Source organism: Lissotriton vulgaris, chromosome 4_1 (assembly GCF_964263255.1).
Source record: "Lissotriton vulgaris chromosome 4_1, aLisVul1.2, whole genome shotgun sequence".
Taxonomy (NCBI): Eukaryota; Metazoa; Chordata; class Amphibia; order Caudata; family Salamandridae; genus Lissotriton; species Lissotriton vulgaris.
Window position 1 is genome coordinate 1,722,368,604 of NC_141691.1, and position 24,866 is coordinate 1,722,393,469.

A 24,866-nucleotide genomic window follows, 5' to 3' on the forward strand; every position below is an offset into this window, starting at 1 on the left:
GGTACAAAAGGGGGTGGTGATGGACGGAGCATCTGAATCAATCAAACACTCACACCCAGTCAAAAGATCTGGGTTTAATCCATCTGGGCAAGGGCAGATCTAACGACTTGGTTGGAAGCAACCATTGGATGCTCCATTTCACCGATTGTTGCTAAAAACGTGACTATTCAAGCTTTCTCCTTAAAGTGGTTAGATAACTTTGGTCTGATTTTGATGAACTTTTATGAGGATCCTTTTTCTGTTATGAGCAATATTAACTAATGATCATCTTTTTGACCTTATAGATGGTTTGGTTAACAGATATTTTGGTGTGGGCAAGGGTTTTAATTTGGTACTAGTAGGAGCTGTAACTGTATTAACATTACCTAACCCTTTTAGTCGTGACTATTCTGTGGCAAATGCTCAGATCTAGGACCTTGAGGATAATCCTTTGTACACACATTTGCTGGCTTGGGATCTATGCAACGGTTTAGATCTGATAGGCACCCCTGATTCCAATGAAGCAACATTCATAGGAAGGAGATGTAGCTCTATAAATGATTACACCTTAGTTCATTGAAAACATCAGGCTGGACCCCATCTTGATGTCAGTAACAGAATCTAATACAGTCACACCTCAGAAATCACCTGTTCAGACCACTCCATTGTACACTCTACCCTCTCTGGACCTGCCCGCATTGCCCCCAATCGACACAGCGCCCTCTTCCGCAGCTGGTCCAAGGTCACTCTAACAATGGAGCGACGCCCTCAGCACTACACATGCCTAAAGACACCACCAACCTGTATCAGGCAGAACAGAAATTAAAAGACTGGATCACCTGCACCGCCGACCGAGTCATTCCCATCAAACAAGACAAAAAGCACAGACCCTCCAAACAAACCAAGTGGTACACCCCGGAACTCAGCACATCAAAACGCAGATGCAAACAACTAGAAAGAAGATGGCGCACCAGCAAGAGCAACACCGACAAAGCCAACTTCAAATCAGCCCTTAAAGACTAATACAGACAGATCAAAGCCGCAAAAAAGAAGGTCCTGACCCACCGGATTGAGACCAGTGCCAACCAAGCCAAGGAACACTTCACCATCGTCAGAGAGCTCATCTGCCAGTCAGATACCAAAAACTCTTTCTCCTCCACACAGAAACTCTGCAACACCTTTGCCGACCACTTCCACAGCAAGATAGCACTGATGTACAAAAACTTAGATCCCAACCTTCCAACTTCCAATCGACGACCATCTGCTCACTGCATCGGAACAAGTCAGCAAATCGAACACAACCATTCTTATAAACTCCATCCACTTGAGAGCACCCAATGATCCATGCCCCACCATCTTTTCAAACTCAGAAGAGACGGTATTAGCCGCCAACGCATTACCATACTCAATGCCTTAATAACCACAGCCATCTTTACTGTTGTCTGAAAACATGCGGAGGTCAGCCCACCTCCTCAAGAAACCCTCTGCAGGGGAGGAGCTACGACAGCAAACAAGATGGCCGCTTAGTCTCCCGGCTCCGCCGACCTCCGTCTTTCGCTTGCAGATCCTGTCATCTATCCTGATTTTCCGCCACATATCCGTGTCTATGAACTAATCTGCAGTCTGATGGAGCAATCCCGAGCCTTTTCCGACATTGTGGAGTGGAGTAATGCCGAGGTTTGACTCGAGGCCTAACCCAGTCTGGAAGCCGGGGTCTCGAGTGCTGGTCCTGCCGAGTCCCAGTTGAACAACAGCGGACTGGTGAGGGCGGCAGGGTCCGGTCCATGGAACTTTCGACATCTTTTGGACTGCTTTGCTGCCTGGTCTCGTAACGGAGGTGAGGAGACGTGTGACGCCCGAGGCGGTGTGGCGGAGGTCCCCGACCCGGAGACCTAGTGTTCGCCTCGCCGATGCCTTTGGGTTGGGGACTTGGCGCGCACGAACGCGTGTTGACGATCTGTCCCTCACGGTTTATCCCTGCTCCGCCTAATCTTCCCCCGGGGAGAGCGGCTCTCCGAGGGGACCACTATGCCTGATGTCCTGCGAGACCTGGCGGAGCGGGCTGAGTGCGGCCCGTCACTGCGGTCTGTGCTGGCAGCCCTCGGGGCACTTTAGGTGACTATGGAGGCCCGGGTCTGTAAACTGATGTCGGCAGCAGACGGAATTAGGCAATCTGGACCGGACCCTGAGTCATCGCACGGGACTCGACGGCCAGCTCTACTCTCGATAGACATCCCAGCGGTGCATTCAGACCCTGTGCTTGGAGCTGTGCCTGCCCCTACAGAAGTGGAACTGATCGAACATGCTGCAATCTGTGTATCGACTGTATGGTCGGAATCCTTGGTTTCGCTACCAGTGGAACATTTAACTGCTGTTCCCACTCTGGAAACTTTTGGTAGAGACTGAACTGCATTGGATTGTGTCGCACCCCTACCCAGCTGGTTCATCAAGATGGCAGAGGAGACAGTGTCGGGCCTTGGAGTCGGGGAGGGGCACCGTTGGAACCGGCCACGTACTTTGGGGTTTGCCATCTTTTCTCCATCTAGCAGACTTTATTTCTGCAACTTCTATTTATATTTTGACAATTTGTGGATGGGGTTCTACTTGCCAGGGGGAGTCAACAAGTTTGATCCACGGGGTCAAGGCTGAGACTGTTGTTTTGGGTTTACTATTGTGGTTTAATCGGTAACGGGATTTGCTATAATAGGCTCACGGAGACCGGGCGGGGTTTATAGTTTCCTCCGGTGTAATCTTCTATTGTGTTTTGCTCAATTGCGTCAGCTTTGTGGGGGATTCTTTGTTAAGGCGGGGGGAGAGACCGGGAATGTGTACGACAGTGCCCTCCTCCATTTCTACTTTTAGTGTCCGGGTTTAGTTACTCTTTTATTTCTCTTCGTTCTCTCTATATTTTGGGTTTCAGTTATTTGGGGCGACAGGCACGCTGCTAGGGGGGGTAGGCCGTAGTCATCTGCAGGGGTGCAGGGTGGGGGTTGGGGGAGGGGATTTTTTGTTTTGCCTTTATTTGTTTCTATGGCCTTTTTTTCTCTTTCGCTTCCTTTCTTTTGCCTTTTCTTTCGTCTCTTCATTTTTCGGGTCAGCATGGTGGGTCCACTCTTGTGTCTATTATTGATCTTTCTTTATCTGTGCCTATACTTTCTACAGTATTATCAGTATCAATGGGCTGGCGCTTAACTGGTGCGAACTGTGACTGTATGCTTGTTTATCCTGAATCATATGCTTTAGCGTCACTGTTCTAACTGTGATCGTTCTAACTGTGGATGTCATACTATTTTGCCCGCCCTTTATGCGACTCTGTGTTATTGAATGGCACCTGATCCTTTAATTTTTTACATTATAAAATGGAGCCTTTTGAATCCTGTAATTTAGATGGTACACTCAATAACAAGTTTTAACTGAACCTATGGTACCTCCGATCCACGGGCTGCCGAGTCGTGTCATAACTGACTTACTGTGATGAAACTGATTAGCGGCCGGCCCTGGTGGTTGTAGGCCCACACTTGTAACCGTTTGAAGTAACAATAAAGGTTTTCCCAAAAAAAACAAAAAAAAACCCTCTGCAGACCACAGCGAGCTCCAGAACTACTGTCCGATCTCACTGCTCCCATTCCCTGCAAAAGTGGTGGAGAAAGCAATCAACCTTCAACTCACCAAACACCTAAAGAGAAACAACCTACTCGACCCTTCCCAATCAGAATTCAGATCCAACCACAGCACCAAGACAGCTCTGATCAGAGCAACAAAAGACATTAGCACCCTATTCGACAGAGGAGAATCACATGCCCTGATCTCGCTTGACCTCTCCGCAGCCTTTGACTCTGTCTCTCACCACACTTTCAATGATTGCCTTTGCCAGATTGGTATCACAGACGACGCACTCAGATGGATGGCATCCTTTCTTACGGGATGCACCCAGGCAGTGCGCTTTCCTCCCTTCAGATCGCAAGCCAAGAACACCATCTTCGGTGTCCTTCAAGGCTCACCCCTCAGTCCTACCCTCTTCAACATGACTCCTACTCGCAGACACCGTCAGATTGCAAGACCTCAACATCATCTCCTATGCTGACAACACCCAGTTTGTTCTCTCGCTCTCAGCCAACCTCCACCTCGACAAAGACCAACTTCCACAACTGCATGAATAACGCCTCAGCCTGGATGAAGGACAATTGCCTGAAACTCAACAAGGACTAGACTGAAGTTCTGATCCTCAGCAAACACGCCGCCCTCTGGAACGACTCATGGGTGCTGTCGGAACTCAGACCCAACCCCACATCAAAAGACCACGCCTTCAACCTCACCATCATCCTCGACAGCGAACGATCCATGAAATTTCAGGTCAACGCCATCTCCTCAGCCTGCTTCCACACGCTCCGCAAAATCGTCAAGTGGCTCCCCATCAGCACAAAGAAAAGGGTTACACAGGCCTTATAACCAGCCAACTAGACTACTGCAACGCACTCTATGTAGGCACCACCACTGCACTCCTGCAAAGACTCCAGACAATCCAGAACGCAGCCACCAGACTGATCCTCAACTTGCCCACGAGAACTCACATCACCTAATACCTGAAAGACATCCACTGGCTCCTGGTCTGGAAGAGATGCCTTTTCAAGCTCCAGACCCACACGTACAAAGCCCTCCATGAACAAGGATCTGCCTACATGAACCATCGCCTGCACTTCCACCAACAACCCAGTAACCTCCTCTCTAATTAGACTCGTACTCGCACAGATCCCTCCCATATGTTGCTGCCATTTCATTGGGAGCGCCTTCTCCCAACTTGCCACCAAATCCTGGAATTTTCTGTTTGCCATTCATTTAAAACTTTTTGCCTTCATAAGATATGGTGAGAACGAGGAATGTACTAAGTGGTGTGTGGCAGAGCGTTGGCTCCAATTCAGTTTTTTTTATAAATCCATCAATGGTCTTGAAGAAACCTTAGAAAAGAAAGAGAGGGATATGACAGTCACAAAAATAAGTCGCTACCCATCCTACTGTACAAAGACGATGCGGTCCTTATAGCATGAAGCTTTAATGGCCTTAAAACACTCCTTGACGCCTTTGTAAGTTTTCATGGAGCAACTGAGTTTAGAAACCAATTTTCCCAAAACATTTATTATGAGTTGTGGCTGAAAAAACCTCAAGTTCTGCTGTCCATCCATCATGGGTAAACCCTAAGAAAAGATCAAGCAGTTCCCTTCTCTGTGGGTAACGTCTGACCCTTCAAGGTCATTGGCCCCTTGTCCTTCAATGAGAAAACAGCAATTCACTCAATCTGCTGTGTTTCTTTTTAATCTGACTTCTAAAATAGACAGAAAGCCAACTGCTCCTCTAAAGGAAACCTACAAAAGGAAATGTATTCCAATCTTAACCCATGGCACTGGTATCTGCGGGTATAGTGGCTTCAGGAGCCTACTGGTAGAGGAAAATCCGTTTTGTAGGTGAATTTTGGGTGTCCATATGAGTTTCCCACATTATGCCACACACAAAGATTTTGCGTTTGGTTAATGTGTAAAACAAAATAAAATAAATTAGCCCCCTTTCTAGGTCGAGCCTAGAACAGCGCATGCGGTGTTGCTCGACTTTTAGTAAGGGGATTTTCAAAGTGCTGCCTGCCGCTGGCCTCTAGCCTGTATGCATGTGTGCGTGAACGCGCGCAGCCACATCTGTCTTTTCTCCGTCACGGGTAATGTTCCCTGTCTGTCTCTCATTCTCTCTTTAGACCTCTCTGCCTTACTTTATATATACGTTTCTCGCACTTTCCTTCTTTTTCCAGGTCTCTCTAACTCTTGAGCACTATGTGGTCGTCCCCCTCCCCCTTCCCTTCCCTCTCTCCTACACCACTAGGCCCCTCACCTGCACTTCACCCATATGGCTTGTGAAAAAGATCTCTGCCGAAGAGCCCCCCCATAGGGTGCCCATCAGGCATTGCAACGCCGACCTGACAAGGAGCAAACCCTATGATGAAGCATGACACCCAACCAGGTGTGTGAGGGCCCCACTTCCCATATTGGAAGACACCCTATCTCTACTTTAGAGCAGGGGTGTTGACCAACCCAGCCTTCGTCATTTCCATCCCTCCCCCATAGGAACTGCATACTCCTCCGCTGCTACGTTTTCTTTCGGAGCCTCAAGGGTCGCCAGGAGGCCACCATGTTGAGAGGCTAATACGGAGAAACCTGTATTAGCGCAGCCATTATTGGGCCACCTCTAGTCAAGTACAATGTGACAAAATGATCAGCGCGTGAACAGGAGATTACTAGATAGTGGTACGCAGCTTCTCTTCCGGAGCCTCAACGGTCACCAAATGGCCACCATATTGGAAGAATAATACAGAGAAACCTGTATGCATAAAATATTTTATAGGACTGTCTCTAGTTTAGTTCAAAATAGAAGACTAGGGGGAGGAGCTACGCCAGCAAACAAGATGGCCGCGTAAGCTCCCGGCTCCGCCGACCTCCGACTCCTGCCAGAAGATCCTGTTATTTATCCTGTTTTTGCGCCCTGCCTCCGTGTGTATGAACCGGACTGGAGCTCAACGGTGCAATCCCGAGATTTCTACCAGTTTGGTAGATAAAGATACATCGTGTGGCAGTTTGCGGCCTAGACCAACCTGGAAGCCGAGGTCTCGAGTACTGGCCCTGCCGGGTTTCAGTTGAACAACATCGGCTGTAGTTGTGCAACAGGGTCCGGTCTACCGAGGTGAAAAATGTTTTTCCTTGGACCGAAGTTGACGATGGCTGGCTGAATTGGTGAATATCGAAGGAGGGGTGACGACGTACAATTGGAGCGGCGGACGGGGATCCCTGGCCCGGTTAAGGTCCCACCAGTGTTCGCTGGGTTGGGATCTCCGCCGGCGGTGGCTGAGTTCGGATTGTTATAGTCCCCGACGATAAGTCCCCCTCTGAAGCCGTCCGTTCCGCATCCACCTATTACCCCCAGGGGAGACTGGGCTCTCTGGGGACGCGAATATGACCGAAACTGAGCGAGACGTTGTGGAGTGGACTGAGAGTGACCAGTCACTACGAACGGTGTTGGCAGCCAGAAGGTCACTTCATGTTTGCGTTGAAGCCCGCATCCATAAAATTATAGAGTTTTTGTCTGGAACTGGGCAGGTGGGACCGGACCCTTGTCCACTACAAGAAACAAAACGACTCGAGATACCCAAGATGGCCACTTCGATGGAGGAAGCAGACCCCGTAGTATGGGAGACGTTGGAGCCTTTGAACAGTGTGTTGGGTGCTGAGAGCAAGCTGATGCCGCAATTGGATTGTCAGGCCTACGATCGTTGCCGACTATGGAAGGACTACCTGATGCTCCCTATCCGGAGACTTTTAATGGGAACTGTTGTTGGTTTGGAACTGCGTCACTCCCCTATACATCGGCACCGCTAAGATGGCGGACAAAACAACTTTGGGAATCCATGACGGTGTGGGGAGTCTTTGGACTTAGCAGAGTTCTCAACACTCTCTGCTTCGGTTGGAACTTTGCTGTAGCTTTTCTGTGCATTGACTATCCTGCGGAAGCAACAGTTTGTACGGAAGGGGCGCACATGTTTGATCGGAAGGGTCAAGGATGAGACTGTGTGATTGAGTCTGCAATCGGGTATTACTGGACACGGGGTTTGCAACCACGATGCGTTCGGGAGGTGGGGGCGGTGTTCGGAGTTTCCCCTGTAGCTCTACGTATTTGCAGCTTAATAGATTTCGATACCGCAGTCTGGGGATTCTTGGCTTTGGCTGGGGGGAGCGGAGAACGGGGGCATGTATGAAGATGCCCTCCTCCATTTTTCTACTTTTAGCATTTAGTTAGTTGGGGCTACAGGCACACTGCTAGTTGGGGTTAGGCGATAGCCATATGCAGGGGTGCAGGGTGGGGGGATGGATTTATTGTTTTGTCTTCTTTTTTTTATGTTTTTTTTTCCTTCACACTCTCTTTCACTTTCCTTTTACAAGTATAGTTGGTGGAACATCCTGACTTTGTTGCGCTTCCAGTATCTGGTGCTCATGCTTCTCCTATTATCCTGATTTTATGGGTGGGCAGACTCTGGGAGCTTGCGCTTAATGTGAATTGTATATTGTACTGTGGCACATCCTGTTTCTCATACATTGGCGTAGGCGTCTCAGCCATTTCCTCACTGCTTAGTATCCATCCTGTATCTACATCGGTTCGCCGTTTTATTATGTCTGAATGTATGGCACCTGATATGTCTATTATTTTCTTTGTTTTGAAACTAATAAAAAGATTTATAAAAATATATATAAAATAATTAGAAGACTATACTCCATGGTGAGAAGTACTTTATAGCACCACGTTTGGGTGAAAATTAGTATACCATCTACGTATATTAAATAAATAATTGAATAGTAGCCATAATGAAAGGGCTGAGCAAAATTTCGAGGTATTACACATAAGTGTTAAAAAGTGGTACCTTCAGTGGCTTAAACCCATGGCAGTATGGATATAATTGGCTGATTCCTAAACAGGATAATAAGCACCATACTGATCTTATATGTAGATCTGGTCCAAGGTCTAAGAACTTAGGCAAGCTGAAAAGTTGCAAATGATTTATAACTATAGTGCTAGATTAGACATTTTTTAATCGCCTGGTACCATGGGATTTCCCTGTTTAGTCCTCTAGTATAGGTGTCTATGGTGAAGATCCAATGTACTTCACGGCGCTTGTGGAACTCTTTGTTGCTACTTTCGTATTTATCCTCTCTAGGATAACCCACTGGATCTCCACTGGTTTATGAGATTACATTAGGTATTGCTTTGTAAGGGAAGCTGCCATTTTTTTTGTTTGAATGGCAGTGTGATACTCCGTTACTCGTGTGACTAGTGTATGTGAAGTTTCACCTACATATACCAGCTGGCATGGACAGATCAATAGATATATGATGTTTCTGGTCTTGCAATTAGTGAAAGTTTTTAAACTCTACTAGTATCTATGAAAGGCCAGCCTTGCAGTTTTGATTACTGAGTCACATGATTTACATGATGTACATTTAAAATAGCCTACTATAGGGGTCCTGCCATCAATGGTTAGTTGGGTGTAAGGCTTCTGTTGCTCCATGCGATATCTTACAATGTGATCCTTCAAATTTTCGTTTCTGTAATGTGCAAACAGGGGTTTAGGTTTATGCTGTTCTCTTTCGCTTTCTGCATTTATGGCTATGGTTTCCCATGATTTGTCTTTCTGGAGAGGGAAATTTTTCCTGATAATTAATGATGGGCAGGGGTGTTTTCTTCAGAGGATGCCCAGGTCAGTAGCATACCTTTCTCCATAATATATAGTGGAGTTCAAGCTTGCAAATGTTCTTTTTGTACCGTCTTGAAAGCAATTATGTGAGCAGTTCTAATGGAGTCTTCTCTCAAAGCTAATCCAATCCTGATCTAACACCATGTGTTTTGTCATTAAATGACAGAAAGTATAATCCTCACGTACCAATTTGATTCATACGATAAACACATTCATGATGCAGGATTAGCTAAATTACAGGCGTTGCATGGTTTTAATACATTTCTTTCGCTTTGATGGAGCATCGTCCATGGTAGAAAAAAGAAGCAATGACTATTTCACGTGAGGGTACTAGCGTATTGTAGATGCTCAGATATATGCAGCTGATTGCAAGGAGAAAGTAATAAACATGTCTTATCTGCTTTATAGAAACAGAATATGCAGCAGTCTCAAGTATCTTCGAACAAAAGTAGATTTCAGAATTCATTCACATAACTGTCTGCAGGACATGTGTATGTTTTAATAGTGCTGCTTTACCATTTTATCAGGGTCTCCCAGCCTGTGACAGGAGACAATTAATGCATGTAAATCCTTGAAAGATGCTTTGTTGGAGACTTAATCTCACGTATTGACTATGTCTCTCATTCTTTCCACAGTGAATGGCCAGTCACTGAAGAATCTTTGACTTCAGATTGGCTTGGTTATACGGTTTTGATTTTGTACAAACCTATGATGAAATTTCTGCATGAGCGCTTCAGTAATACTGATGACAGGTTTCAGGATTCTGCCAAAACTTAAAGATGACGGATAGATTTTGTAAAGTGCCCATATACACTGTAGGGTTTATGGCACTGACACTGCTCCATATCTCCATAATACTGGCAAAAATAACCTAGTGCGTCTAATAGGAAAGAGAAAACCTACATTTCAAATTTTTCCCTGATAGGTCTTGTGCTGGCGCTGCTTGTGTGTATATATCTCAAGTTAAATCTATTATGCTGTTGTTGGTCTAGAACAGTTATGCAGGGTATGGTGTACTGGCAATTTTCCTACGTGTTAGGGTTTTGATGTGTTGGACCTTTCAGGCAGGACATATTGCCTTTATCAATCAGGTGGGGGTTGGTGAATGGGAGGGTGGGTGGTAATGGCTAATGGGAGGATGCGTGCCTGGATAACAGGAGAGCATTCTTTAAAGTGTGAATCAAGTGTAAATTCCAGTGACTTTGGAAAACATACCATTATATCTAATGAAGAACTTAATGCCACTTCTTAACATGTTTACGAGAAGAGAAAAGGTAACTGTTGTAAATTATTTTTCTGTGGTGCTACTTTTTGATGACATTTATTTTTCAGTATTTTTCAATTTAAAACCACACATCATGGTATATTTTTAAGTAGGTGTGAACTAAAACTACCAGCACCTAGAAATTATCTTATTGTTTCCAGTACAATCAATAACTAGAATATCTAGATAAATATGAAACCTTCTGTATTTAGCATGCAAATAGATGCATGTAGAGTGTAACAAGAAGACTATTTGTATTTCGGACAGGAAGGGGAAGATGTGGCGTAACAGCCGGGGATGTCACCTTTGGAGTTCGGGAACCAGGTTCAAGTCTCTGCATCAGCTCAACATCCTGCGATTCTGGGCAAATCACTTAATGTTCCTATGCCTACACAAAAATGAATGTGTGCAATGTAACTGGTGCTCATGTAAAGCGCTCGGGACCTTTGGGTCCAGTTCGCACTCTATAACACAAAAGAAAATTGTGACACCACATTTACTAACATTGATGACATTCTCCTGATGCTGTGACCTGACACATGATCACACACTAGGCTACAGGAATACATATGTAACAAACAAACGTAGCGCAAAAATGCATATGTCTTATAACTGTTTCAGAAGTGAGTGACACCAGATATCTTTAGATGCGGGCTGGGTGGGAGAGGGGAAGAAACACACAAGAGTGGATAGAGGAAGATGAAATGGGCAAGTGAAATAGCCAGACGAAATAAGGAACAGCGGTGAAGAAACAGACATAGCCAGAGGGGTGGGAGGAAAAAGTAGAAACATATGTTAAACAGGCTGAAAACACAAGCACTCATAAGTAGTGCATGGACACACACAAAAAAGTAGGTCCAAAAAACGAGAGCAGTGGAAGGACCCAAGTACTTGGTCCATGCACCAGGGCAGGGATAAGGGACAACGCATGCATGCTGAGATAAACGGAACACACAAAAAGAGATTGGTGCTGAAGCTAGCCAATGGTAAGCTATGGGCAGGCTGCAAACCAACTAACTGTGAACAAAGTGTCTCTAAGAAACAGCGCATTCGCGGTCTAGCCGAGACATCAAAAATGAATACTTATAAAAGGGATTTCAAATAGCATTTATGCCACCACTGAAAGCTGTAATACTATTGGCATCAACTATACTTGTAAATCACCAGTAGATAGTCGGCTCACTTCTGGCTGTAAACAATATCCACTAGTTTTGGAATTTCACTATCAATCTTCTTTACAATGTGATGGTCGTCACAACACCTTAGCAGACCTTGAGAGGACACATTGAGAAGAACAAACCCCACGGAGGAGGAGGAGAAGTTAGACACTATATAAAGTTTATTTAAAACATCCAAAAGGAAAAAAGCCTTGCAATTGTATGGAAAAAAAGGCAAACCATACAAGCCACTATAATCCACTTAAAATAACAGGTATTGTGTTCAACTACTGCACGACAGGAACACGGCTTAATCAAAGGTAGACATACCATGGAGTACGGAGAAGAAGATTAAGCTGCATATACAGGTAAGATGAAGTATCACCATCAAGGAAGACATACTGTATTAAAAGAACCACAATATCCAACGCAAGACAAAATGTTGACCGGCTCAAAGTAAAGTAGGGCCTGGCCTAACAAGAACAAAAGTAGTGGAATTCTCTTGCTGAATCCAATTGCCAGAGTAGGATGTATTTAACTTTTTCCAAAAGTAACGACCAACCCAGATGAATTTTATGACTGAACATTAAACCAAGTGAACGTAAGGCGGAAACTGAACTACAAAGTGGAATGAGAAGCAATGGAGGAAACTTACAAAAACAGGGAGGTGACAGAATAATGGAACTACAGAGTCTGCTGCTCAGCTTTTGCATGAAAAAATTATTCTACTACTGACCCTTTTTATTTTGACTACTAAATACTGCGATCTTAAAATGATTATAACAAATCTATCACTCAATTTTAAAGCACATGCTGCTCCATAAAGTGTGTTTCACAAACTAGTCCATCACTCCAACTGATTCTCATTCAATCAAGGGTTCGTTTTATGATGACATTTATTGAATACTCCTATTTACCTGATGAAAGTGATCTCCCTTCTCACCCACCACATTTAATTATAATGTCTACTCGCAATAAGGTTGTCTAGTCTGGAGAAGCGAGCCTTTTATCTTATGAACTGCTTTTGAAACACACCCAGGGCATCTAAATAGCTTCTGTTCTGCATTTAGAAAAAAGAGACAGACCTGGCTTTTAGAAATTGTATTCATTTTTTTATAATTCCATATTCTACATATGATGCAAGATTTCAATGAAAAGTGCAGTGATGTGGCTCAAAAGCACAGAATCTCAATCTCATTGGCGTGCTCAAGCTAGGCATCCTACGGAGCGATTTCTAGAGTTAAAGCTTAAACCAGGTCAAACTAGACAAGGAGATTGTAAGAGCAACGCCTTCAGCAGCCTGCAAAGGACTCCTCCTCCCACCCAGATATTGCTCCTTCCAGAAGCCAAGGTACTGGTGGAAACAAGATGTTCCACAATTTTATTAAGCTATGGGTAGTAGAAGCCCGGTGAGTACCACTAGGGAGAGAGGGTAGTCACCTGTACTAATACTACCTCAAGTCTGTCATGCCCGTCCGTATTTCTCTTACAGTCTTACGCTTCCCTTTACCCATCCTTGCCTACTGACAAGTTAAGACATCTAAGGTCGGCTAGCTACTTTATTATAGTTTAAAAGATCGCCGAACACTGAAAATCTGGTGTTTTTGTGGGAGCGAAGGGAGGCACTAAATGCACAATAATCATGTTTCTTGCTCTTCCATTTTTTCGCTCACTGTTTTTCATAACTTTTGAATAGATTGCCTCCGCTGCATTTTGAAAGCAATAAAAAGAGCCAGAGAATTGACCTAACCTTTTGTTTTTTTTCCTGTCTTGCATGTTTTATTAGGCAAAGGTATTCCTTGTGACGAATTAAAGGCATTCTCTAGAACTTATATTTCTTCTTTGTCTAACATGTGCCCTGACAGCAAGAGAAAGTTTACAATTTCACTGCTTTTTTAAAATATATTTTTTAATGTATTTCTTCAAAAAGTACATTACAAACATTGTACTAATAACTAATCCGGGTCAGTGAGTCAGCATCCCAGACATGTCATGAAACAGGAGTACTTACATACAAAGCGACAATCATTACAACAACACAGAAAATACAGTAGAAGTAATGGCCAGTTACACTTGCTCTTCTGGATAGCGGCCCCTTCCCTTGTGATTATGTAGAACTAATAGGCCTCAGAATCACACTTGTTCATCCCAGAACTTCCTTACTCTTCACCGAACCTGGCCAGAAGCCCATTCCATGTTTGCAGTTACTCCTGTGCCTTTTCATCCCTCCTGCATTGAGGAGTCTGACCTTTTTAGCTATCGCCCATTCTATGACATATTAACCCATCCCTGTTCCCCAGGCCCTAAAGAACTCCTCCATGAGAAGGCCACACATCTTTTTACTAACAGTAGTGCCAGCTGTACAAATTTTCATTTCATTTTCCATCCCCTCTGTTTCCTAACTGACCCCAGAAGGCAAGTGTTCAGGTTCGGGTCTACAGATACACCTTCAATACACTCCAAACATTTTACCACCAATACCCAGAAAACATGAACCAGAGGACAATACCAAGTTAAATGGAGAAAGTCAGCAGGACTACTCTGTCATTGGTGGCATCCATCTGAGCCAGTGTGATTTATTCAGTGAAGGAATACCGGGGTGACATATGTGCTATGCATGTAATTAAAATGCACCAATTTGAAATTTGCATTACACATCCCCTGTTTAACTAGTGCACAAATACCTTTCCATGCTGCATCCTCCAGTGGGCTGCTCACGCCCCCTCCCAAGCTGCTGTTGCCCCGAAGTGTTTTCTTAGGATGATCACAATCATTACCCTACCTAAGTGTGAAACCAAATGACTGCCCCTACCCAATTCCAGGGGTGTCCTAAATAATTCAGGAGAGAAAGGTGGGCCAGATTCCTCATGCTTTATTCACAATGCTAGAATAGAACAAGTAACGTCCCTACCAACACCAAAGGTCTCCCGCGCTGCTTCAGAGGTAATAAAGGTATCATTGAGATAAAGATCGCCTAGTGTCAAAAAGCCTACATTTTCCAGGCACTTTTATCTACCTCTGCAGTCCGCTAACAGAATGTCGGGAGGTCCCAGAAAATATACGCTTGTGCAAAAGGGGCATGTCTAAGCACAATCTTCACTGCAGACTCCCATAAGGCTGAAGTGTGTTGTATTAGATACGGCAGTATAGCAACTCCCCTTCCACCCCTGTGGAGCAACTGTGGAAGGATTCCCTTACTCGTGTGATCCAAGATTAGGTTCTTTCGGCAATATTCTTCTTCAGACAACCAGAGCGCTGTGTGTTGCAGCTGGGATGACAAATAATACATTTCCATATTAGGCAAGGCTAGTCCCCCATCCATTAGAGGTTAATGTAAAATATTATGTGTGACCCTGCTTCGACCTCCCACCCATACCAGCATCGTTAAAAGGGAATGTAGTCAATTAACGACTGCCTTAGGCCATCTATCAAGTGAATGCTGTAGAGCATATAGGCAACACGGCAAGAACACCACCTTTGCCACGGCAACACATCCCATAAGGGATAAGGAAAGTGTATTCCAAAAACAGACCAATTTAGTTAAGCCCTCTATCACAAGGATTATATTATATTGATTATGCTTCTGTGGTGTATGTGCCACATTATCTCCCGGTAGCAGAAATTATGGTTTCCCAGCATAATGAAAGGTTGGGTAACTCACTGCGCTCCTATCTTGCAGATGGATCAGATGGGTCTGCACCAGATTTTAAAATCATTGCAAGGGATCCTTCTGGCTTTGAGTGGAGGAGTGTTTCCTTAATTTGAGCTTGTGAATGAACCTCAAGTAAGCGGAAAGTGACCACAGAAGTATAAGTCTTCTAAAACTTGGGCGTGAAGCCATTGTTCCCTGGAGATTTTCCCGTTGGAAGAGCTCCATGGCCGCTCAGACCTCCTCTAAGTTAAGGTCGGCGTACAGCTCTTGTCTCACACCTCCCCAAGCTGTGGAATTTGTATTTCCGCCAAATAGCCTGAAAGGCAACCACTTTCCAGGTCACCTGGATTAGCATAGACCCGCTTTAAATGCCTCCGAAACACCTCCAAACTGCCATATTGGGCGCGTGCTCCACCAACAAGATAGAGGACAGTGTCACAGGGAGTATGGCGCCGGAGAATTCAGGCCAATAGCCTGCCCACGCCATCTCCCTCCCGATTAACTAATTGTTTGTATGATTTCAATGAGTAGCGCTCTAGTCTGTCTCGGGTCTAGGTCAACTGCCTCAAAAACTCAGTTTCCCCAGCTCGACTATCCTCATCCCATGATATACATCTTTGTAATGCTGCCAACTCCTTCTCCTTATGCAGGAGCTCAGTCTGTAGGGTTCTTCGCACACCACAGGACAGAACCAGACATGAACCCCTCAACACTGCCTTCAGTGCCTCCCATTCCGTAACTCGTCTCTGGGTGTCCACTCGGTGTCAATATAGCTTGTCAAAGATACTGCTATTGTGTCCCTAACCACCTGGTCCTGTAATATCTTCGAAGGGAATCTCCATGAGGAGGAAGAATGGGAATAATTCCTCCACTGGAAAGTACATGCCACCAGCACATGATCAGGTCAATAACGTGTGAGATGGATTACTTCTTGCACTCTAGGTGCAGTCTGCAGCGTTACAAATATGTGATCTAACCTACTAATGGTGCCATGCGTGAGCTAGTGGCATGTGTATATCACTGCTCCAGGTATGAGTGTTCCTCCAAATATCACTGAACCCCATTGTGCGATATGGCTTAGATCAGACGAAGCTGTTTTAGTTGTGGCGTATACCAGGTGGCAAATAAGGTATTTTGGATGGGACATGCAGTGGGTATCATGGCGTAAGCGATGGGTTTCCTGCAAGAAGATAATATTGGGGTCCTGCAAAAGGAGGTAACACCTCACCAGACGCCTTTTGTTAAAAGCATTTAATCCCCACATATTGAGGGACAATAGTTTGGTGTATGGGGCGCTAGCCATGGTAACGGGGACTGGTTGAAGCCCGTGATGAGCGACTAAAGAAGCTTATGGTGTCTCACATAGGGGTGGGACCCAGAGTAGAAGCTAATGACAGAGCTGTAGGTTGGGCAGAGAATTGTGGGCAAAGTAGGGGCGGGGACATAGTTAGGCAAGGAAAGCGAGGGCAAAAACATCCTCTGTCATCAAATGTCTGGTTGTAGTGGTGTGTGGGCTCGAGGCATGGGTTGGGGTTATGAGTACGGAGACACCCAGGTGCATCGATCGATCTAAGTGAGAGAAGGAAGAAGTTAGAAACTCAAACATTAAGAGACCAACAGGGCCTAACTACTTAATTCAGGTCTTGATATGGCAAGTGCTATTGTGCATGAGCCATTCGAGAAAAGTCACTCTCCTGAGGGTCGAGTCGAGGGGGGAATCACAGAGATGGCAGGAAATCTCATGAGCCCCAGAACCCTGCAGTTAGCGAGAGTCAGGGCGGTGAACAGACTTGGGGCGTTTATGAACATTCCAGGGATTTAAAGCATTTAGACCCAGCTGAGGCCACCGCCAAGAGGTCAGCACCTTGAGGGTCATAGAGAGGGATGGGGTGTCCCTAGGTCCCGGTCGGTGAAAGCCGTGCAACAGGGTTCACCTGCATTCCGCGCCGCTCAGGATCCGCGGTCAGTGTGTGGACATACATCTCATGCCTTTACAGGTCAGTAGTAGCTAGGTAATTCAGTCTAAATAGAGGAAGAGGGGGCTGGTGAGGAGCTTCTTTCTAAGTTGCGGAGGTGTTGTATAATATCCTTTTTTTTTTGTTTGGCAGGAGGAGAGTTCTTTACTCTGTTTGTTGGAGCGTTGAGATTTCACTGTAGTCCACATGGGGCGTGGAAGTTCACTTGTGGTAGAGCGAGGTGGAGAAGGACTGCCCACTGTGCGTCAGATTAAGTTCAAAAGTTGTTTGGCCTCCTTTAACGTACAGAGAACCCGGCATTTGCCCTCCCATGTGAAGATGATGGCCAAAGGGTGGCCCCACAGGTAGCGAATGTCCAGATTCCGCAGATTGCGACAGGAAGGAAGTCCCTACACTGTCGCAAGGTTCCAGGCAAGCATCAACAGTATGCTCCAGGTCGTCAGTACGCCTGCCCAGTTCACTGACTAACGCTTAAGTTCGTGTATGCAGGTCTTGAATTCAGATTCAATAGAGCCGATTTCAGACCTAAGTTCCTGCAGAAAGTTGTCCATATAGGCTGCACTAGGGAGCGTATCCAGAATTATCTCCTGGTGGGGGAATCAGAGGACTCCATAGCTGTAGAGGAAGTTTTCTGCCACAAGAGGAGGCCAGAGGAGGAACACAAGAATGACCTTTCACAGTGGTACTAGATGCTGTGCCAGACAATGAAGCTGCCACCTGCACTGACCCAGGCAGCACCAAGCAATGTGGTTGTTCTCAAGAGGAAGCAAAAGAAGGGCTGGAGGCCTGCGTCAGGAGACCATTATCTGTCCTCTATCCAGTGTCTCTCCAAACCACCTGTTCTGTGCAGTAGCTCAGCTAAGCCCCTCCTCCCAAAAACAATGTAAAGCAGCTCACCAGTTAGAGGAGCATTGCTTGGTGGTTAGGAGGTTCAGCAGTTATTAATCTGTGGTCTCCCAGTCTGTTTCAGCTGCCTATGTAACCACAGCTTTGCTTCCCAGCAGCGGCATCCACAGGCCGCAAAGTCCCCCAGCAAAGATGGTGGCTCATACCCTCCAGCTGCCACGGGCTAATCACGCAAGTCCCCACTTTTGCTTCGGAGCTAGTTGGGAGCAGAGGAGAGAGGGCTCATCAGGCTGCGTGGTCCGTCCAATGCGGCCGGTAACAGCATCTGGGACACACTCCCACACCTACGTTCCAAGTGCAGGGAGGACCAGAGCGCAAGGCTGCAAGATGGCAGATCCGGCACCACGAGGCCCCGGCTGGGAATCGTAGGGGCCGCGCGGGAGCCCGGCAGCTGGGTTCAGTTGTTCTCACAGATGCCAAAAGGTGCCGGGGGTAGAGGCTCCTCTTGGAGCGGTGGTAACTTGCCCCGGTGCTGTAGTTCAGATTAAAAGGCTAGCAGGGGTCCGGAGACACGTGTCTCAATTAATCGCTAGCTAAGCCACGTGTCCGCCAACAAGAGCTCCTTAACAATAAAAAAAATCTCTAAATCGGTCATTAAATGGGAGCAGATAATGGATAGTAGTAATTGGGCCCTGGTATCTGGGAGATCTAAACACAGGAAGAGGAATGAAGCATGCATGCCATGGACAAATAGGAAGAAAGAATAGATAAGTGATGATGATGACAGCAAATGGGAAGCCTATGGGTGGGATGAAGTTCACAAAGTATAAATATCATGTCTCTTTATAAACGGATCATGCGCTGTCCAGAGCTGAAACCTAAAAAAAGGTATTATAGAACCTTATAATGTCACATTGAGCAACTTGGCCTTTCACCAGTAAACCACCAGTGACTCTCCAGTGAGATTGGAGAAAACATAGCCAGGTCATTCAATCTCACATTTCATGGCCATGTGCTTCCAAAACTGACTGCAACATCATTGATAGGACAGAAAAATTGATGGGTGGGGAGTGCAAAGAGAAAGTAAGAAGAGGTTTTGCTATTTTTGGCCTGACTTGTTTATTTAAAAAATATTTATAAAAATGTCAGTGCAATATGAAACTAATTGACATTTTTTTAAAACTCTGCAATGGAGCGGATCTTGTCTCAGCTTGGAGACAAGATAACCTTAGCTGTCACACTGAAAGGCTTGGACATTAGCCAGTAGGGCACCAGTGACTCACTATTGAGATTTGTGAAAACAGTGCCATGACATTTAATCCCATATGCCATTACAATCAAGTTTCATAGCTTACTGTTAACTTCACGGACAGGGCTGGGAATGTCGTTAAGAGAAGTGAGAGTGTCTAGATGTTTTGTCAACCGTGACCTGGCATATTTTTTTTTAAGTGCAGCATGAATATTTTCTTATCTTGATGTGCATTGGAAAAAACATCAATAAGCCACTAAGGTTGCAGATTTAATTGTCAATGAATACTCTAGAAATTGGATTCTTTCCAGAAGTTACCTTTGAATTGGGCCGAAAAATAATAGAGTTGTTCTCATCATAATCCAGGCTGTAAAAAACAGAAAGCAAAATGAAATAATCATTTTTGCACATAGGCGAAATCACAGAGTACATTACTTGACAAGGACTAAAACATGGGAAAATGCAGAATATAGTATTTATTATTTTACAGAACAGGAAAAGTTACGAACTTCCAATCCTTAATAACCATCTTGGTTACTCAATTAATTAATAGAAACTACAATATTTGCAGGTGTCCCAAAACACTTTCTGTAAATACACATTTCTTTGATGAAAATATGCAAAACATTTACATTTTCCTAAACACGTAGAATTAAATATGGCTTAAAAGAAAAGGAGAAAGGAAAGAAAATGGGTACAGATTGACAGTAACATCACAGTGTGGACATTGACAAAAAAGGAATTCTACTCCATAGTCCCACTATGCTTTAAAGTGTCAGATAGTCTTTGGTTCATTATGACTGCTAATGGTCTTAGAATTGTTTATATATCCATTTTGTCTGAGTTTTCCAGGAAGATAGAGGATAGTTTAAGAATTCAATGACAAAACATACAATGGTGAACTAGGATCAGTAAGTAGCTTTTCATTTTCCATCATGGGAACTTAAATACCTTTTAAAAAGCACCATAATAAAATAACAACTTCCTTAGCTCTGGGTGGTAGGAATCAAGAAACTGGAGTCAAAAATAAACAAGATCGGGGGGGAGGAGCCAAGCTCGACATCGTGATGGCCGCACGGTAGCTCGGCTCCGCCGGCCTCCCTGCCCAAACTCATCTATCCTGCCGCCCATCCTGCCCAAAAACGATAACATTATATAGATGAAGGTCTGCTGATACTTACCACCCGTCCTGGTGGCTTCGGCGTTCAGTGGGTCCGCAGCGGCGTCCTCCCAGGAAGTGCGGCCTCCGTGGTGTGGAGACCGGGGCCTTGCCTTCAGTGAGTAGCCGGCGAGACGGTGTCGGTGGCGGCCTCGGGTGGAGGATGGAGACCGGCCGGAGGAGGCCGTTGTGCGAAAAAGCCGGAGGCAACTGAACGCGCCTGGGACTACCGTCCGGTGGTCCAGAGGTGAGGTGCGGCAAGTTGTGTGTGGGGGACGCCGTGTTGGTGGCTCCCCCCCCCTTGTTGCCCTGCCCGGCCATTCCGACAACATCTCGGTGGCGGAGAGTGGCTCCAGCCGAGCGGTGGCGCCGGGAGGTGGCCCTCATTTTTGCATCGAGGTTGCTGTTTGGGTGCTTGAGGGGGATCCCGCGGGGGCCCTGTTTGTGAGCCCGCCCCAGGAGTTGGTTCCAAAAAGACGGCACGGTAATCGCAAAATGGCGACTGATGCCGTGTGCTGTGGAACGCCCCGGGATGTCGATGCTGTACCTCTGTAGTGTGATAGGGCCTGCACTGGGGAGCGTGAACCCACGATTGGCGACGTCCTACAATGGCTGAAGATTTGGCAAGTGACCTTGGCCTGGGATTCTTGTGTGCAAGACAATGTGGTAACCGCCATTGCTCCCGGGCCATCCCTCAGAGATGCGGATGGGCCCGAGGTGGTTGCTGTTTGTTTTCCGCATTTTGGTGGGGGCAGCGATGTCTTGGTTCGCCTGCGGGAAGATTTGCTGGGGATCATTGACACTGATGTACATGACTGCCGTAAACAGCTTATGCTTATGGGTTGCTTCCATTGGCCGTTCAGCGGCTGCTCCACGGCCTTTTCTCTCCGCTTTGTTTTATGCCCGCTACTTCGACATACATCGTGGCGATAGCTAAGAAAGGACTGGGGTGAACCCGGTTTTTAATCCGGAAGACTGCAGTTCGGGGTACACGGAGTTATGGACTGCCCCAAATTGATATAATTTGTCGAATACTTACTATGTATGGCTACCTGAAAAACATGCCAGTTTCGTTTTGGGCTGCACTAATTGTTTGTATAGGCGGGGGGTCGGGCCGTGCGCCTTGTTACATGGTATCCTCCCCCCTCGCTTTCCTTTTTCCCTTTTAATCTGTTTTCTTCCCTTTCCCTATATTATCTCATTCTATATTTCGGGTTCAGGTTTAGGGCGACAGGCACGCTGCTGGGAGGGGTAGGCCATAGCCTTCTGCAGGGGTGCAGGGTGGGGCGGGTGGATTGGGGTCTATTAGATAGTTACTTATTTCTATGGCTCTTTTGTGTCCTTTTCTTGGGTCTCCATGGCTGTGCGTGATTCCCGCGGGGTGAGTGCCGGGGGGGGGGGAGGTTTGGGTATTCCTATATAATATGGTACTTTCAGGTTCTGCTTATCCTGACTTAGCCTCCCCGCCCCTAAGAATGTTTGCTGTCTGGATTGTTGATCCCCATTATCGCCGTGGGGCAGGTACAGTAACGTGGAGTCCCCTTTTCCTTTTTTTTTGTATTTTCGTTTTCTTTTACTCTCCGGGTTGGGCTGCATAATGATTGCAACTTTATCCGTCTCACTGCTAATTTGATTTTCATGAGAGTGATGTTCTGCTTGTCTTTGGGCACATGAGGTTGTGGGTGGACACTGACTGAAGAAGAATTGCAAGGGCATCTATGGCTTGAACGCTTTGGACTATTCTGATGACAGATCTATGGATTCCCTATTATAATGTTGTTGGTTCTGTTCCCCGCCATGTGCACCAGGACGCTTATTATACAACCGATCCTTTATTCTTTAACATAAAATTAACCTTCTGTGATCCTGTGCCGGGGGGTTGCACTCAGTTAGCATTATGGACTCGCAGCATTGTGTAGTATTGCGTAACCACTCCGTACTTTTTATTGACATTGGTGCTTTCCAGTTTGTTCTGTGGCCGGCCTCTGGGTTGTAGGCCCGTATTTGTATGCAACCATCTACACAAATAAAGGTTTTCAAAAATAAAAAATAAATAAACAAGATCAGAAAATGCCAATTGAACAGATTCAAAAGTGTGGCCTAATCCATCTGCATATTTGATTGCGATTAAGACTCTTGAAAACAGAAAGGTAGAGATGAATTTCCATTGGTTGTTCTACAAATTGTTATTAAGTACAGTATTTTGGAGTAACAAAAAAGAGGGAAACATAATTGGATTTTCGTGAGCATCCAATATTACCTTCAAAAGGAAAGAAGCATAGGTTCTCAGAAACACTTGACTTTTAAAGACTTTTTAGGATTCGTGAGAACACAAAGCTTATAGCTAGCAAACTGTTCAGGCAGACACAGTTCTCACAAACTTAACATTTACAGAAGATCTGCAATCAAGGTCTCTTTTCCACAAATTACTGCATCAATCAAATTATTCAAAAACCATAAAGCACTTGAAAGCACAAAAGCATTATGTGGTTGGAATGTGTGGCCTCTTTCAAAGTGTTTATGCAGTCCAATGCTTGTACTGTAGGTGCTCAGGGACCAGGTTAGGTAATTTAGCGACAAAAGGTTGTGAAGAAGAATGCTGCCCTTCGCCCTGCACAGTAGATCCCATCTTCAAGGCAATCTTTAATTTGTCTCCGACAGGAGGAGGAGGTCTGGAAATTACCAGAGGTGTGGCAATGCTGGAACAGAAGTGGATCACACTTGCCTTCCATTTCTTGAGCAGGTGACTGCCCTCTGGCAGAAAAGAAATCAGGCAAAGAACTAAGGATTTCATGAAAAGGCACTGGATTTGATGGTCTGGATATTTGGACACTAAGTGTCTGCATTCTGCTTTTCTTGGTATGCAAGAAGTTCTGGATCTTGTTTCTTTATGGTTGTTGTGTTGCCTGTTTGCTGAAAGACACTTTCTGGTGTACTTGAAGGAAAGGAGAACTGTTGAACCTGGTGGACAGCCTTCAGCTACAGCATTTTGATAATGTAGGATTTCTCTGCCACCACGCTTCTAGAATTGTCAGGTCATTAGCTTGTGTTCCCATACTCACCATGGAAGCATCTGTTATATATGTGTATTTATTGGGAACAGACTGATACGTTCTTTAACTTGTTCTTTCTATGACACCACCAAGTTAGAGATTGTATAGTTTTGTGTTTTAGATTCAAATTAGCCTCCCAGCCTCCTGACCTTGGGCACCACCGATTCTTAATACATTGCTAAAGAGATCCCATAGAGCAGCCAGTCTAAGGTATGAATACAATGCAGGAGGCAACAGATCCCATAATAGACCAGATCTGCATGGCTGTAGGAAGAGGATTATTTTGAAGTAGAGGACATTTCTGTTGGCAAGAGTATAGTCTCTCTTTCAGCTGCAATTCCTGAATTAAAGACAGGTTTTGGTTTTAAATCTTCTGAAGCGGCATGGAGGTTGATTTCTGTGGTTTTTGGTGAAGTCCCCGATTCTGGAAAAATGTGGAGGTCACTAAAAAATATTGCAGAAAACGGAGATAAGAGTGTGCTTTCTATAATTGGTAGAGAAATAATTCTGTTTTTCTTAGATGAAATCTACCACTGTCATGTATGTGGAGATTGTGCCCAGGCACTAGAAGTCTCCTCAACACATATAATCTACGTACTACAAGTGAGGATAGATTTAATGCTTCTCTACCACCATTAACTTTTCTTTAAATGCCCATCTGTCAATGGTGTAGAATGTATTGCGTTATTGTTGTGAAAAAGTTTTCACTGAGAAGTAAATCATTTTGCCAATTCATGATTTCAGCACTCTTTCTCCTCATGTTTCTCTAAAGGAATATTTGTAACTAGTGCTCCAGGTGTAAGTAAGGGTTTGCATAACATGGTAAGTAGGCTAGTTTGAATGAGTCTTTGCTAAATGTAAGTGCACATTAATTTTGAGCAATTCTGGGCACTTAAATGCCTTTCATTGTGTCCCGCCACTCTAGAAGATGGTTAATTATGTCCAGGGCTTCATCTGCTCATAAACATTTTCATTTGAATTGCATGCTGATCTAGAATGTTCAGTTTGGGGGTCAATCTTCCAGATAGCCATATTCTAAATAGGTGAATGGCCTACCAGTGAATTGCACACAGGGAAGACAAAGTTAATAGAGGTAGCCTTCGCAAAAAGCACCAAGTGTACTAGCAAAGATATCTAGTTGGGGCACTCAGAGTAGTATCCTGAACTCTAAATCTCAGGTCTCCTTCCAAGGAAGTGGAGGTAAATTAGCAGATAAACTTTGGAGTAGATTTACTAATATGCTGACAGGAT

At 45.2% G+C, this 24,866-nt stretch overlaps 1 protein-coding gene across 2 annotated transcripts in view; it reads right to left on the reverse strand.

Annotated features, from left to right (window-relative positions):
- VIRMA (vir like m6A methyltransferase associated) overlaps positions 1-24,866 on the reverse strand; it is an 811,754-nt gene that overhangs the window by 697,638 nt on the left and 89,250 nt on the right. For both annotated transcript variants that reach the window (XM_086966010.1, XM_086966009.1), the window contains exon 4: positions 19,722-19,770. In XM_086966010.1, coding sequence (XP_086822136.1) covers positions 19,722-19,770 — 49 coding nt within the window. The remainder of the gene's footprint in view (positions 1-19,721; positions 19,771-24,866) is intronic.